The 17,781-nt window shown below is 38.9% G+C and overlaps 1 protein-coding gene across 1 annotated transcript; it reads right to left on the minus strand.

The window, feature by feature from the left end:
• Positions 1-2,729: 2,729 nt before the first annotated feature.
• Positions 2,730-3,215, minus strand: LOC109784813 (uncharacterized). Its single transcript, XM_020343414.1, has one exon. The coding sequence runs from the start codon at positions 3,213-3,215 to the stop codon at positions 2,730-2,732; it is 486 nt and encodes a 161-aa protein (XP_020199003.1).
• Positions 3,216-17,781: the final 14,566 nt, after the last annotated feature.

A 17,781-nucleotide genomic window follows, 5' to 3' on the forward strand; every position in this document is an offset into this window, starting at 1 on the left:
TCAACAGGAAAAACACGTAGACATCCTACGCCCAACACCCTTATAATTTACAAAAAAACACACAATCCATCAAACATGAACACGTCCACTCGCAAAAAAACATGCACACGTCCCACGTCGCATGCATACGTATAATGTCCTTTTTTTTGTTGGTACTATTTTGCAGGTACGTACAATGTCCTTAATCCATGAAAGAAAAAGAAAATAAAGGTACACATACAAATGTGTAACTCTAAACATCTTCATATTGATCAGGCACCCACACACACATCCTTTCAACAGGAAAAAAACATGTAGACATCCCACACCCAACACCCTTATAATCTACAGAAAAAAACATCACAATCCATCAAACATGAACACGTCCACTCGCAAAAAAACATGCACACATCCCACGTCGCATACATACGTATAATGTCCTTTTTTTGTTGGTACTTTTTTGTGGGTACGTACAATGTCCTTAATCCGTGAAAGAAAAAGAAAATAAAGGTACACATACAAATGTGTAACTCTAAACATCTTCATCGTCGAGTCTGTCATTCCATCTCACTTCCCACTAATCTCGCACGTATCGTTCATTTTTCATGGAGACGTGTTCGGGGGAGACAAATGGGCCACATGCATGGTGCAAGACCTAAGGATAAGATCACATCATAGGCTACTCGTGTCGAGCAGATGCAAGCATGGTTTCTCCACTGAGAGAATGACAGTCTACTCATATTTTGTTGTTTCTAATGCATTCCTTCCACCTTTATAAGACCATATCAGCCCAATCTTCAGGCTATGGTTTCAGCATATCATTCTGAATGCAGACTACTGGGTGACTGGCTGGATAGGCGCATTACACGTCGTCCTGATGATCCACACATTATAATCTGGACACACGATGGTCCATCACTCCACCCTTGTATCGATTTCTGTCGCACTCCCGAAGAATAAATTGATAGAGCACCCAACATGTACGAATAACATTGACCTCCTCGGTGCATGTTCGACAATACGCATATGTATCAAAATATAAACCGATGCACCTTAGTATACACATGCAATGCCCTATATTCCGAAAATAAAATGTGTAGAACCATCCAAATAACTAGCAAAACACCACATGCTAGGTATGTTTTGCTCATCTCCTTGCTCCTAATAATAACCATCTTCATACCGGAGAACCTTCGAATTTCTGCTATGTGCACATACATCTAAAGCAAATACTTACAAATTTGAAAAATTAAATCAGGAACACATAATTACAATTGTCAATAATCTAAAAGAAATACCCGCTATTTTGTACCAAGGAAAATATTCTTATTTATAATTAGACGGACTAATAAGCTAACCTCAGGTATTGCAGCGACGTTCTTACTCCATCGACTTCATATAAATAATATTTCGTCCCATCTTTAAGACGTTGCCCCTAAATGTTTTGAACTATTATGGTCATCTTTTTGAAGACCAAAGGGGGTAGATAGGGGCATACAATTAATTGAATATTTGGGATAATAAAGGAAGTGCCTTTTCACAAATTACTACCTCTCATATCTATATCATAAATTCGATGGGCAACAGATGTACCAAAACATACTATGTCAATGTTGATTAAAAATAAGATTAATATTGGTCCAACATTGGAAGCGGGTATTCATGAAATTTTATATATGTAAATGTCATCACATTTGGTTCAAATTATTCTTTAGACAAATCAAATAATATGATCTTATTAAGAAACTTTACAATGTTCTAGCCCGCGCATCGAGGCCACTTTGCTAGTTATTATAACAGCAACAAACTTTACAATAGAACTTTTATCATATAACTTCTCATGAGTAAGTAACAATTCATCAGAACATCAAAGTATAAAGCATAAAATCTATTGAAAACCAACAAACTATGTTCTCAGTCAACTTTGCAACTACAATTCATCATCTTTTCAGGAAGGGTCACGTATCAGAGCCTTTTGGCAAGTCCACAAACTCAACCATCATATAATCTTCTAGGATTGCTAACACTCACCGCATACCCATGAGCAAAAAGTTTCAACCAGACACATAGGAAGATAGGGGCTTATAGTTTCGCCTTCCAACGTATTCACCTCAAGGGGGCAAGCACACCATGCTAAAGGATCTATGACAATATAACTTCTATGTGAATATGAACAAACATAAATCATTATGTTGTCTTCCTTGTCCAACGTCAACAAATTTGGCATAAAATATTTTTATGGGGGCTCACAATCATAAAATGTCCAAGATAGTGTGTTTGAATGTGAATCTTCTCTTCCCTTATTAATTCTTTCATGAATTGCATTATTGACCAATGCTATGTTTGTCAATCTCAAATAATTTTTTACCACTTATACCTTTCCTTATGTGATGTCATTTCTTACCATAAGATTAGCATATGATCTTTTTCATTATTCCTTTTCTTTATTTTGATTGAAACAAAAAAGTAAAGAAAGCAAAACTCGAACTGAACTTTATTATATATCTCACACACGATTACAAAGATAGATAGATCACTAAGCAAAACACTCAAAAAGGATTGAACCAAACTTTTTATTCAACTAATTCAAAAGATAACTAAAGATCGAACTAAAATAAATAAAGGCCAAAGAGGTGGTGTGATACAATACTGGGGCACCTCCCCCAAGCTTTGCACAAGCCAAGGGGAGTGCCCATACCCTATACTCAAGTCTCCTTTGGTGGTGAAGGTGGTGGTGGTGGTGGTGATGATCAGGTAGTAGAGAGCTTATCTTTCGGCTTCCATGGCAGCGGCTCACCATCATAAGAGGAAGCGCATGTCTCACGAGTCCTGCAACTGGCAGCTAAACTCATACCTTTAAATCTCACCTCGTATTCAAAGACTTGATTTTGGAGATCATAGATTTGGCTTTGAAGAAAATTGATTTGCTTGTTGAAGGTGAAGACGATGTATTTCATGGACCGGCCATCCACCTTGAGATCACGGGTGAAATCCTCAATCATGAGGTGCTTGGCATTGAGTCCACGTTCCACCATCCCCTTGCACTTGAAGACCTCTTGCTCGATAGCTTCGAGCCTAGCCTCCACGGTCCCCATACTTTTGGGCCCCTGGACGTCCCGGGTGTGGAGCACCCCCTCACGCATCTCAATGGCTTGAGGGTGCTGCATCACCTCCCGCAAAAATGGGTTGATGACGTTGTGGAAGAACTTGTCCTTGAAGGAGATCAAGGCGGCCATGGCGATCTGGATCTGTCAAAAAAACAACAAGAAAGAAGAACATAAGATTTCTCCGTGATATGGTGGTCAATAGGTTCGGGGGGTATATAAAGATTTTTATCTTGGGAAACAAGCAAACGAGAGAAAAATGGAGTCTGGAAGGTACCCGAGGTGGGCACAACCCACCTGGGCAAGCCAGGCAAGCCCTGGTGTTTTGTGCCCTCTTTGGTTGCCTTCTGGGTTATTTAACTAATTTTGTAATATTCCGAAACTGAAAAAAAATTCTTTTGCGTATTTTCCTGGAGTTTGTTTACTTACCGTATCACGTACCTCCTATTTTTCAAGATTCTGGAGTGTTCCAGAAGGTTTCTTTTATGTGTTCCTCTGGTGTCATCGTTCGGATAATATTGCTTTCAACATTAATAGGGGTACCTGAGATATAGTGTTTGATTCTTTGCCCATTGACAACCTTCGGGTTAGTACCTTCGGCATTATTTGTTTTGATAGCTCCAGAGCTATAAACCTCTTTGATAATATATGGTCCTTCCCATTTGGGGAGAAGTTTTCCTGCAAAGAATCTGAAACGAGAGTTGTACAAAAGAACATATTCTTCAACTTTAAATTCCCGCTTTTGGATTCTTTTATCACACTTTTTAACTTTTTCTTTAAATAGTTTGGAATTTTCATAAGCTTGGGTTCTCCATTCAAATAACCTCTTTTCACTAGCAAGTTTCAAATAAGAGTTGAGTTCTTTAATTTCCCAATATGCTTTATGTTCTAACTCAAGAGGCAAATGACAAGCTTTTCCATAAACCATTTTATAAGGAGACATACCCATAGGATTTTTATATGCTGTTCTTTAAGCCCAAAGTACATCATCTAATTTCTTAGACCAATTCTTCTGGGACCTACTGACAATCTTTTGTAATATTAGTTTTATTTCTCTGTTGCCAAGTTCAACTTGACCACAAGATTGGGGATGATAGGGTGATGCAATTCTATGGTTAACATCATATTTAGCAAGCATTTTACGGAAAGCACCATGAATAAAGTGTGAACCGCCATCAGTTATTAAGTATCTAGGGACTCCAAACCTTGGGAAAATAACTTCTTTAAGCATTTTAATAGAGGTGTTGTGATCAACACTACTAGTTGTAATAGCTTCTACCCACTTAGTAACATAATCGACAGCAACCAAGATATGAGTATACCCATTAGAGGAAGGAAAAGATCCCATGTAATCAGAACCCCAAACATCAAATGGTTCAACAACAAGTGAATAATTCATAGGCATTTCTTGACGCTTACCGATATTACCAATTCTTTGGCATTCACCACAAGATAGAACATACTTACGGGAATCCTTCAAGAGAGTAGGCCAATAAAAACCAAATTGCAATACCTTGTGAGCAATTCTATCTCCCGCATGATGCCCTCCATAAGCTTCGGAGTGACATTTCCGTAGGATTTGTTCCTGTTCATGCTCAGGTACACAACATCTAATAATACCATCTACCCCTTCTTTATAGAGGTGTGGGTCATCCCAAAAGTAATGTCTTAAATCATAGAAGAATGCTTTCTTTTGTTGGTACGTGAAACTAGGTGGTAAATATTTAGCGACAATGTAATTAGCATAGTCAGCATACCAAGGAGTCTTATGAGAGACATTTATTGCAGCTAGTTGTTCATCAGGAAAGCTATCATCAATAGGTAGTGGGTCATCAAGGATATATTTTCTAAGCTAGACAAGTTATCAACTACGGGGTTCTCAGCTCCTTTTATACCAGTAATACGTAAATCAAATTCTTGTAGCAAGAGAACCCACCTAATGAGTCTAGGTTTAACATCTTTCTTTTCCATAAGATGTTTTATAGCAGCATGATCGGTGTGAACAGTTACTTTAGAATCAACAATATAAGATCTGAATTTATCACAGGCAAACACAATTGCTAAAAATTCTTTTTCAGTAGTAGCATAGTTTCGTTGAGCAATGTCTAGGGTTTTACTAACATAATGGATAGCATTTAATTTTTTAATCAACTCTTTGTCCTAGAACAGCACCAACATCATAATCACTAGCATCACACATGATTTCAAAAGGCAAGTTCAAATCAGGTGGTTATACTATAGGTGCAGAAGTTAAGGCTTTCTTGCTTGTTTCAAAGGCTTCTACACAATCATCATAAAAAACAAATGGAACATCCTTTTGTAAAAGATTTGTAAGAGGCCTAGAAATTTTAGAGAAGTCTTTAATAAACATCCTACATAAACCAGCATGACCAAGAAAACTACGAATACCTTTATTATATTTAGGACATGGCATTTTCTCAATTTCATCAACTTTAGCTTTATCCACCTCAATACCTCATTCGGAAATTTTATGCCCCAAGACAATATCTTCAGTAACCATAAAATGGCACTTCTCCCAACTCAAGAAAAGATTAGTTTGCTCACATCTCTGCAAAACTTGATCAAGGTTGCTTAAGCAATCATCAAAAGAAGTTCTGTAAACAGAATCATCCATGAAAACCTCAACAATCTTTTCACAAAAATCAGAGAATATAGTAGTCATACATCTTTGAACGGTAGCAGGTGCATTGCATAAACCAAAAGGCATACGTCTATAAGCATAAGTTCCAAGTAAAGATGGTTTTCTCTTGGTCAAGTTGTGAAACAGGTATTTGAGAAAAACTAGAATATCCATCAAGGAAGCAAAAGTGTGTGTGCTTAGATAGTCTTCCTAGCATTTGATCAATAAAAGGAAAAGGGTAATGATCTTTTCTAGTTGCTTTATTTAATTTTCTAAAATCAATTACCATTCTGTAGCCAGTGACAATTCTCTGTGGAATAAGTTCATTTTTATCATTAGGAACAACAGTAATACCTCCCTTCTTAGGGACACAATGAACGAGACTTACCCATCTACTAGCAGCTATGGGATAGATTATACCAGCTTCCAGAAGCTTTAATATTTTAGTTCTTGCCACTTCTTTCATCTTAGGATTCCAACATCGTTTGTGATCAACAACGGGTTTAGCATCAAGTTCCATATTAATCTTGTGCTGACATAGAGTGGGACTAATGCCCTTAATATCATCACCCAATAGCATCTTGGTGCTTCCTCAGAATTTTCAATTATCTTTATTCTTCATGTTCTCAAAGGTTAGCACTAATAATAACATGATATATCTTTTTCTCATCGAGATAAGCATATTTCAAAGTGTCTGGCAATTGTTTTAATTCAATAGGTAAATTGTGTTTGAGTAGAGGTCATTGTGCAAAGAAGATTTTATCTATTTCATTTCTTTCATGCATATGCATATCATTTTCATGGTCTAGCAATATTGTTCTAGTGGATCAGTAAGAGGCACTGCAATAGAAGTAATACCAATTATTTCATCCTTACTAGTAAATCTTTCTTATGATGTTTTCTACTAAACTTAGAAAAATTAAACTCATGAGACTTGTCACCAAAACTGACACCGACAGTTTGTTTCTCACAATCTATTTTAGCACTAACGGTGTTCAAAAAAGGTCTACCAAAAATAATGGGACAGAAGTCATCTCGTGGGGAACCAAGAACTAGAAAATCAGTAGGGTATTTTACTTTCCCACACAAGACTTCAACATCTCTAACAATCCCAAGTGGTGTGATGGTGTCTCTATTAGCAAGTTTAATAGTAACATCTATGTCTTCTATTTCAGTGGGTGCTATGTCATCCATAGTTTCTTGATATAAGGTAAAAGGGATAGCACTCACGCTAGCACCCAAGTCACATAAACCATGGTTACAATGGTCTCATATTTTGACTGAGACAACAGGCCTGCCAACAACAAGTCTATGTTTATCCTTTTCTTCGGGTTTGGCAATTCTAGTAGCTTCATCACATAAGTAAATAACATGCCCATCAATATTTTCTACCATAGCAACACTAGGTTCTACTTTGATTTGTTCTTGTGGTCTAGGTGCTCCAATATTACTTTTGCGGACCACATATGAAACCTAAGGATGTTCCTTTATCCTTACAGGGAAAGGTGGTTTTTCAATATAAGCAGTAGGAACAACTGGATTTCTTCTTTAACAGGGGGGGTGATATTTAAACCACTTCTCCTTAGGGAGATAAACATGAGTAGAAAATGATTCACAGAAAGAGGCTACTATCTCATAGTCAAGTCCATATTTAGTGCTAAACTTGTGAAAGGCATCGATATTCATAAAAGATTTAACACAATCAAACTTAAGCTTAATACCTGAATCTTTACCTGCGTCCTATTCCCAATTTTCAGAGTTGCGTTTAATTCTTTCTAAAAGATCCTACCTGAATTTAATAGTGTTCTTCATAAAAGAACCAGCACAAGAAGTATCGAGCGTGGATCGATCATCATGAGAAAGCCGAGCATAAAAATTCTGGATAATAATTTCTCTTGGGAGCTCATGATTGGGGCATGAATATAACATTGACTTAAGCTTCCCCGAAGCTAGAGCGATACTTTCTCCTTCATGAGGCCAAAAATTACATATATAATTCCGATCACGATGAACTAGATGCATAGGATATTTTTTATGGTGAAATTCCAATTTCAATCGATTCCAGTTCCAAGATCCAATATCATCGCATAGCATATACCATGCTAATGCTTTTCCCTTCAAAGATAAAGGGAAAACCTTCTTCTTAGCTTCATCTTCGGGTAAACCTGCAAGCTTAAATAACCCACAAATTTCATCCACATATATCAAGTGCATATCAGGATGTTCAGTTGCATCTCCTTCATAAGGATTAGCTAGCAGTTGTTCTATCATACCCGAAGGAATTTCATAAAACCAATATTTTTAGTAGGTGTAGTAGGTTGAGGGGTAACATATTGTGGTTCCGGTCGAGGTGAAGATACCTGATACGTCTCCGTCGTATCTTCTTCTCCTAATGCTTTCCCTCTTGTTTGGACTCTAATTTGCATGATTGGAATGAAACTAACCCGGACTGACGCTGTTTTCAGCAGAACTACCATGGTGTTGTTTTTGTGCAGAAATAAATGTTCTCGAAATGGAACGTAACTTTTGGAAATTTATTTCCGAAAAAAGAAAATACTGGAGCCAAGAACCACTGCAGGGGTGATAACCCACAAGTATAGGGGGATCGTTTGTAGCCTTCTTCGATAAATAAGAGTGTCAAACCCAACGAGGAGCTAAAGGCAGAACAAATATTCCCTCAACTTCTATCGACCACCGATACAACTATATGCACACTTGACGCCTGCTTTACCTAGAACAAGAATAAAACTAGAAGTACTTTGCGAGAATAAAAATACAAATAAATTGTAATAAAAGTGGATAGCTTTTGTCAACAAGAAAGTCATTTGTCCCTAGGAAATCGATAACAAGTACCGGTAATCATTCTTGCAATTTTATATGAGGGAGAGGCATGAGCTAACATAATTTATCTACTTGGATCATATGCACTTATGATTGGACCCCTAGTAAGCATCCACAACTACTAAAGATCATTAAGGTCGTGAAACCCAGCCATAGCATTAACTATCAAGTCCTATTTATCCCATATGCCATAACCCACTTATCCGCGTTTGGGCTGCTGTCATCCCCCGCAACATTGACAATAAGCAAACCATGAACATATTGCAACACCCTATAGCGGGGGCCCTTCATATTTGCGCGAGACGGAGGGCACCTTAGGACAACACCATAAACAAAATATACAATCATACCAACCAAGATCACGATTAACCCACAGGACAAAACGGATATACTCAAACATCATAGGATAACTATAGATCATTGGGAAATAATATATGGAGTTGAGCACCATGTTTAAGTAGAGATTACAGTGGGGAGAAGAGGTGTTACACCGCTGCACAGAGGGGGAGAAAGTTGGTGTTGACGGTAGCAAGATTTTTGATGTAGATCGTCGTCACGATCCTTGCCCCGGCGGTGTTCCGGCGCCACCGGGAGAGAGGGGGAGAGAGCCCCCCTCCTTCTTCTTCCTCGGCCTCCCCCTAGATGGGAGGAGAGTTCCTCCTCTTGTCCATGGCCTCCATGGCAGTAGAGGGGCGGGAGCCCCTCCGAGATTGGATCTCCCTCTCTGTTCTCTTCTGTTTCGCGTTCCCCAGATCTGACCCTTCACGGTTTCTTAAATTCCTAGAGATCCATAACTCCGATTGCGCTGAAATTTTTACACGAGTTTATTTCATAAATTATCTTTCTTGCGCCAGAAGAAGGGCCCCAACCGACTTCAAGGAGGGCACAAGATACCTGGGCGCGCTGGGCACCCCCAGGCGCCCCTGGTGGGTTGTGGGCACTGTGGGCCCCCGTTTTCGTTGATTCCACCTCCCAAAAATCACATATATTCCAAAATAATTCTCCGTAAATTTTTATCGCGTTTGGACTTCATTTGATATGGATTTTCTGTGAAACAAAAAAATGCAACAAACAGGAATTGGCACTGGGCACTAGATCAATAGGTTAGTCCAATAAATCATATAAATTGTTGCCAAAAATATGTAAAAGTTGTATAATATTGGCATGAAACAATCAAAAATTATAGATACGACGGAGACGTATCAGCATCCCCAAGCTTAATTCTTGCTCGTCCTCGAGCAGGTAAATGATAATAAAGATAATTTTTGATGTGGAATGCTACCTAGCATAAACTTGATCATATATATAATCATGGCATGAATATTAAGACATAAGTGATTCAAAGAAATAGTCTATAATTTGACATAAAGACATCAATACTCAGGCATCCCAACAAACAATCATGTCTTTCAAAATATCAACGCTAAAGAAAGCTATCCCTATAAAATCATATAGTATTGTGATGCTTTGTCTTCTTAACACAAAGTATTTATCATGCACAACCCTGATGACAAGCCGAGCAATTCGTTCATACTTTTTAACGCGCTTCAGATTTTTCAACCCTCACGCAATACATGAGCGCAAGCCATGGATATAGCACTACAGGTGGAATAGAGTATCATGATAGCGGTAAATATAGAGAAGACAAAAAAGTAAGAAAGTCTCACATCGATGCGGCTAACCAACGGGCTATGGAGATGCCCATCAATTGATATCAATGCGAGGAGTAGGGATTGCCATGCAACGGATGCACTAAGAGCTATAAGTGTATGAAAGCTCAATATGAAACTAAGTGGGTGTGCATCTAATCCTATAATGAAAAATTCCCACTAGTATATGAAAGTGACAACATAGGAGACTCTCCATATGAAAAACATGGTGCTACTTTGAAGCACAAGTGTGGAACTAGCATGCCCCTTCTCTCTTTTTTTCTTTTTTTCCTTTTCTTTCTTTCTTTTCTTGTTTTTTTCTCTCATTGTCCGGAGTCGCATCCCGGCTTGTGGGGGAATCATAGTCTCCATCATCCATTCCTCACTGGGGCAATGCTCTAAAAATGAATAATGATGATCATCACACTTCTATTTACTTACAACTCAATATTACAACTCAATACCTATAACAGAATATGACTCTATATGAATGCCTCTGGCAATACCAGGATGTGCAATGATCTAGCGTAACATGCATAAAAAATGATGAACGGTGGCTGAGCCACAAATACTATGTCATCTATATGATCATGCAAAGCAATATGACAATGAATGCTCAAGTCATCAAAACGAAAGCGATGGAAGTTGCATGGCAACATATCTCGGAATGGCTATGGAAGGGCCATAATAGGTAGGTACGGTGGATGTTTTGAGGAAGATATAATAAGGCTTATGTGTGATAGAGTGTATCATATCATGGGGTTTGGATGTACCAACGAAGTTTGCACCACGTCTCGAAGTGAGAAAGGGCAATGCACGGTACCGTAGAGGCTAGCAAATTGCGGAAAGGTAAGAGTGCGTATAATCCATGGACTCACGTTAGTCATAAAGGAATCATATACTTATTTCAAAAGTTTATTAGCCCTTGAAGCAAAGTACTACTATGCCTAGGGGGATAGATAGTTAGGAAAAGACCATCGCTCGTCCCCGACCGCCACTCATAAGGAAGACAATCAATAACAAATCACACTCCAACTTCATAGCATAACGAGAGACTATACGTGCATGCTTCAGGAATCACAAACCTTAACACAAATATTCTTACAAACCACAACCATTTACTAGTACCTCCCACATATTCCATCTCTATATCGCAAAACTATTGTAAGGAATCAAACATATCATATTCAATGATCCACAAGTTTTATGTAGGATTTTATGACTAACCATGCAATTGACCAATTCCTTTTGACTCTCTAAATAGATATAAGTGAAGCATGAGAGTTTAATTCTTTCTACAAAAGGCCGTGCTCTTATAAATATAAGTGAAGCAAAAGAGCATTCTTCAAATAACGGTTTTCTATGTGAAGAGAAACAGGCAATCCAAACTTCAAATGATATAAGTGAAGCACATGAATCATTCTATAAAGCCACACCCAAAAGATATAAGTGAAGTGCAATGAGAATTCTATAAATCAACCATGGACTATCTCATACCAGCATGGTGCATAAAGTAAAAATGTAAACTAAATGCAAAAGATGCTCGAAGATTTGCACATATCACATGAACGAAACAAAGACGAATACATACCGATACTTGTTGAAGAAAGATGGGATGCCTTCCGGGGCATCCCCAAGCTTAGACGCTTGTGTCTCCTTGAATATTTGCTTGGGGTGCCTTGGGCATCCCCAAGCTTGAGCTCGTGCCTCTCGTCCTTCTCCTCATATCGAGACCTCCTCGATCTTTGATCACTTCATCTACACAAAACTCAACAAAAAGCTCGGTAAAATCCGTTAGTATAATAAAACAAATCACTACTCTAAGTACTGTTCCAAACCAATTCATATTTTGTTTTTTCATTATAGCTACTGTAATATAACTTTTCATGGCTTATTCCACTGATAGAATAGATAGTTTCATCAAAACAAGCAAAACAATGCATCAAAAAACAGAATCTATCTTAAACAGGACAGTCTGTAGTAATCTGAACATTCACCATGCTTATGGTACTCCAAAACTTCTGAAAAATTGGTACAAAATAAACAATTTGTATAGCAAGACTGTGCAAAAAGTTTCAGAAACTTTCGACGTTCTAGTAAAAAAATGTAAAATCACTCATTACAGCCAAAGTTTCTGTTTTTGCACCGCACATACCAACAAGCAATCTACTCATCCTAAAGGCAAATATTGGCACATTATTTTTATAATACAATGGAACTGTACAGGTGGATAATTATTTTTGTGAGAATCTCATGAAAATTCTACATTGTTTCCATGAGCATGAACACAAGTGTTCAAGGTCGACCCTCACTTCTCCAATACATAACTTCCAGTCACTTCTCTTTTGTGAAAAAGTTTTTAAGTTCCCCTCTATATTTTTTGTTTTTAAACTTTATAAAAGCACTCAACAGAAAGAAATGACTCTCTAAAACTTCCGGGTTGTCTCCCTGGCAGCACTTTCTTTAAAGCCATTAAGCTAGGCATAAAGTTCTCAAGCAATGAATCCACCCGGATCCCAAGGTATATCAAAGCCAATTTTAATTAACAATGATTTGGCATTTAGTAATGAGAACAAAGCAACATATATCATGCAATGACAAAGTCTAACTCTCTTCCTATGCATCGTCATGTTATACAAGAACAATTCATGCACATCAAGTAAAGGCCAACACATAGCATAAGAAGTTTCTTGCAATTCTTTCGTGTTGGAAACATAGAGAGGCGGAGATGTAGTTCCTCTCTCATAATAATTGTAAGTATGAGCAGCAAGCACATGCATATTACATTCTTAAAAATTATCATGTGCAACGGTAAAAGGCAACCCATCAATGTAATCCTTAATAAGTGCAAACTTCTCCGATATAGTGTAGTTGGGAGAATTAAAAAAGATAATAGGACTATCATGTGTGGGTGCAATAGCAACAATTTCATTCTTAACATAAGGAACTATAGCAAGTTCATCTCCATAAGCATCATTCATATTGGCATCTTGTCCACAAGCATAGCAAGCATCAATTTCATCAAAAAGAGATATTTCAAAAGAATCAGTGGGATCATAGCAATTATCATAGCATTCATCCTTCGGTAAGCACGAAGGGACATTAAACAATGTATGAGTTGAAGAGTTACTCTCATTAGAAGGCAGGCAAGGGTAGCTAATCCGCTCTTCCTCCTTTTTTTCTTCGCTCTCCTCATCATCTTTTTCATCCAATGAGCTCACAGTTTCATAAATTTCTTCTTCCATAGACTCGTGCAAAATATTAGTCTCTTCTTGGACAGCGGAGACATTCTCAATAAATACATCAATATCATAATTTCATTTATAATTATCATAGCAATATTTAAGGATAGCAAAATATTCAGGTCTATAAACTAAATCATCAAAATCTTCAAACTTTTCAAACAAAGGTTCAATTTCATAAGCACCCTTAAAAGCAACAAATTCCTCTATTCGTTCCACATCATAGTAATCATATCTACCATTAGCATAAGAAGCTAAGGTTTCATTATCATTAAATTGGCATGAAAAGGAAGGTGTGGAGAATTTATCCTAGAGCAATAAGTAAAATCATATCTCTGACATAAATTCCAAGCATACCAATGCAACATATCAAGTTGATCCCATATCAGTTTCCGTTTTTGTGTCAAGCGATAATCCCTAAAGTATTCACGTTGATCCAACGTTACTCCCATTATCAAGTTGAATGGGGTTTTCTCAGGATTATCAAAGTAGTGTTTAATATTTTTAACATAACGATCATCGAGGGTTTTAGGAGGTTCCCCATCTCCATGAGTAGCAGGTACAACTAATTGTTTTGGTGTTTCATGTTCCATATCCATAACTAAAGATAGAGAACAACTTAGAACAGAAAATAAAAAGTACTTAGTGATAAAGCAAACAAGCACACACACGAGAATATTCACACCATGCTATTGCCCCCTGGCAACGGCGCCAGAAAAAGGTCTTGATAACCCACAAGTATAGGGGATCGTTTGTAGCCTTCTTCGATAAATAAAAGTGTCGAACCCAACGAGGATCTAAAGGCAGAACAAATATTCCCTCAAGTTCTATCGACCACCGATACAACTCTACGCACACTTGACGTCCGCTGTACCTAGAACAAGAATAAAACTAGAAGTACTTTGCGAGATTAAAACTACAAATAAATTGCAAGATAATAAAAGTGGATAGCTTTTGTCAACAAGAAAGTAATTTGTCCCTAGGCAATCGATAACAAGTACCGCTAATCATTTTTGTAATTTTATATGAGGGAGAGGCCTTAGCTAACATACTTTCTCTACTTGGATCATATGCACTTATGATTGGACCCCTAGCAAGCATCTGCAACTAATAAAGATCATTAAGGTCATGAAACCCAACCATAGCATTAAGTATCAAGTCCTCTTTATCCCATACGCCATAACCCATTTATCCATGTTTGGGCTGCTGTCATCCCCCGCAACATTGACAATAAGCAAACCATGAACATATTGCAACACCCTACAGCGGGGGCCCCTCACATTTGCGCAAGATGGAGGGCATCGTAGGACAACATCATAAATAAAATATACAATCATACCAACCAAGATCATGATTAAACCACAGGACAAAATGGATCTACTCAAATATCATAGGATAACCATAGATCATTGTGAAATAATATATAGAGTTGAGCACCATGTTTAAGTAGAGATTACAGCAGGGAGAAGAGGTGTTACACCGCTGCATAGAGGGGGAGAAAGTTGGTGTTGACGGTAGAAAGATAGTTGATGTCACCGTCACGATCCTTGCCCCGGCGGCGTTTCGACGCCACCAGGAGAGAGGGGGAGAGAGACCCCCTCCTTCCTCTTCTTCCTTGGCCTCCCCCTAGATGGGAGGAGAGCTCCCCCTCTGGTCCATGGCCTCCATGGCAGTGGAGGGGCAGGAGTCCCTCCGAGATTGGATCTCCCTCTCTGTTCTGTTCTATTTTGCGTTCCCCAGATCTGGCCCTTCACGGTTTCTTAAATTCCGGGAAATCAGTAACTCCGATTGCGCTGAAATTTTTACACGATTTATTTTCATAAATTATCTTTCTTGCGCCAGAAGAAGGGCCACAACCGACCTTCGAGGAGGGCACAAGATACCTGGGCGCGTCTGGCACCCCCAGGCGCGTCTTGGTGGGTTGTGGGCACTGTGGGCCCCTGTTTGCGTTGATTCCACCTCCCAAAAATCACATATATTCCAAAATAATTCTTCGTAAATTTTTATCGCGTTTGGACTTTGTTTGATATGGATTTTCTGCGAAACAAAAAACATGCAACAAACAGGAACTGGCACGGGGCACTGGATCAATAGGTTAGTCCAATAAATCATATAAATTGTTGCCAAAAATATGTAAAAGTTGTATAATATTGGCATGAAACAATCGAAAATTATAGATACGACGGAGACTTATCAAGGGGGACCCTGGGTGAGCACAACCGACCAGGGCGCGCCCCCCGTCCAGGCGTGCCCAGGTGGGTTGTGCCCACCTGGTGGCCCCGCACACCCTATCTCCGACTCCTTAAATACCTATTTTTGGAGAAAAAAATCAGGGAGGAAGAATTATCTCGTTTCATGATACGGAGCCGCCACCACCTCCTGTTCTTCATCGGGAGGCTAGATCTGGAGTCCGTTTGGGGCTTCGGAGAAGGGGATCTTTGATCTTCGTCGTCACCAACCCTCCTTCATCGCCAATTCCATGATGCTCCCCACCGGGAGTGAGTAATTCCTTCGTAGGCTCGCTGGCGGTGAGGACTTGGATGAGATTCATCATGTAATCGAGTTAGTTTTGTTAGGAATTGATCCCTAGTATCCATTATGTTCTGAGATTGATGTTGTTATGACATTGCCATGCTTAATGCTTGTCATTTTGGGCCCGGGTGCCATGATTTCAGTTCTGAACCATTTATGTTTTCACCATTATATCTATGTTCTAGATTCGATCTTGCAAGTCATATTATCCTATTATGTGTTATGATCCGTAAACCCCAGAGTGACAATAGTTGGGATACTTTCCGGTGATGACCGTAGTTTGAGGAGTTCATGTATTCACTATATGTTAATGCTTTGTTCCGGTTCTCTATTAAAAGGAGGCCTTAATGTCCCTTAGTTTCCTTATGGACCCCACAGCCACAGGAGGGTAGGACAAAAGATTTCATACAAGTTCTTTCCATAAGAACGTATGACTACTTACGGAATACATGCCTACATTATATTTAATAACTGGAGCTAGTTTTGTATCGCCCTAGGTTATGACTGTTATATGATGAATGTAATCCAACGAATTCGCCGATGCAATGCCTATGAATTTCCTATATATTGTTCTTGCTAAGTTACTACCATTGTTGTTACTGTTACACTTGCTACAAAATCATTGCTATCATTGTTACCGTTACTACTGCTGTTACCACTACTATCAAAACTATCGTACTACTGTGCTACTGATCACTTTGCTGCAGATATTTTGTCTCTAGGTGTGGGTTGAATTGACAACTCAACTGCTAGGGGGCGGGACACTATACTTTGTGTGATAAACACAGTGTACATATGAAACATGGTTTAGATTATGAAGATCGAGTTAGTACATCAAATGTACTATTATTTGGAATCAACATCAAGTGTATTCAAAATTTTGAATTCGAGTTCATATAGTACACATAGTACATATCTATCTCTATAGTAATCATGTGGTGTGTTGTTAAGATAATACACGAATGATTGTTTAAGTTGGCAACAATCATGATTGTAGGTTCTTTTTCAAATAGAGAAACGAATTCAAATTTAGTTCTAATTGCAGCGGTAGTATAAACATTTGGTATGCACTAAAATGTTGGTATGAGTAGGTTACATGCATTATACAGCCAGTGGAAAAATTTAATTGGACATAACACGGATTCATAGCTTTGAATAGCATTTGTACAGTAAAACGAGACAAGACTCTCTCTTTGTGTGGTGCGAATAGTTTTATGTTTTTTCATTTTTTTCGTTGACGGAAGTGTGAGTGGATTTGGTACGTACACTATTACACGTTAGGCTTGTCCCTAAAATTCAACCCGTGCCTTGTTATATCCTGAAAATTCAGATATCGTGCTCCCAAAACTCACGCCTTCACAACCCGCGCTTTGCTATCCCGAAATTACAATGCGCGCGAAAACTCCCTCCAGCTGCCAAATCCCGACACGTGAAATCCCCCTTCTAACCCTGAGCCGAAAGGGTCGCTAGTTCAAATCGATGGGGGTACTTTTGTAACACACCCTACAATTTAGACAAGCGCGTCCCTAAGTCATGATTCCCCCTCCCATCGCCTCCTTTTCGCCATTCGAAATCCCCATTCAAAATCCCAGGCGCCATAACATCTTTGCTCCAGCTATGAAACCCCACCCTCCTCCATCCCGCCACCTCACCGCTGCCTAGCCGGAGCCTCTTCCCCGACGACGTCATCCACTGCAACAGCTCAACGTCCCTCATCCACCTCCCTGGATGAGGATCCGTCGTCAATCTCGTCGCCCCACCGGTTCAGCCGCCCCATCCTCCACCTCCAAGGA

The sequence above is a fragment of the Aegilops tauschii genome, chromosome 6 (assembly GCF_002575655.3).
Source record: "Aegilops tauschii subsp. strangulata cultivar AL8/78 chromosome 6, Aet v6.0, whole genome shotgun sequence".
Taxonomy (NCBI): domain Eukaryota; kingdom Viridiplantae; phylum Streptophyta; class Magnoliopsida; order Poales; family Poaceae; genus Aegilops; species Aegilops tauschii.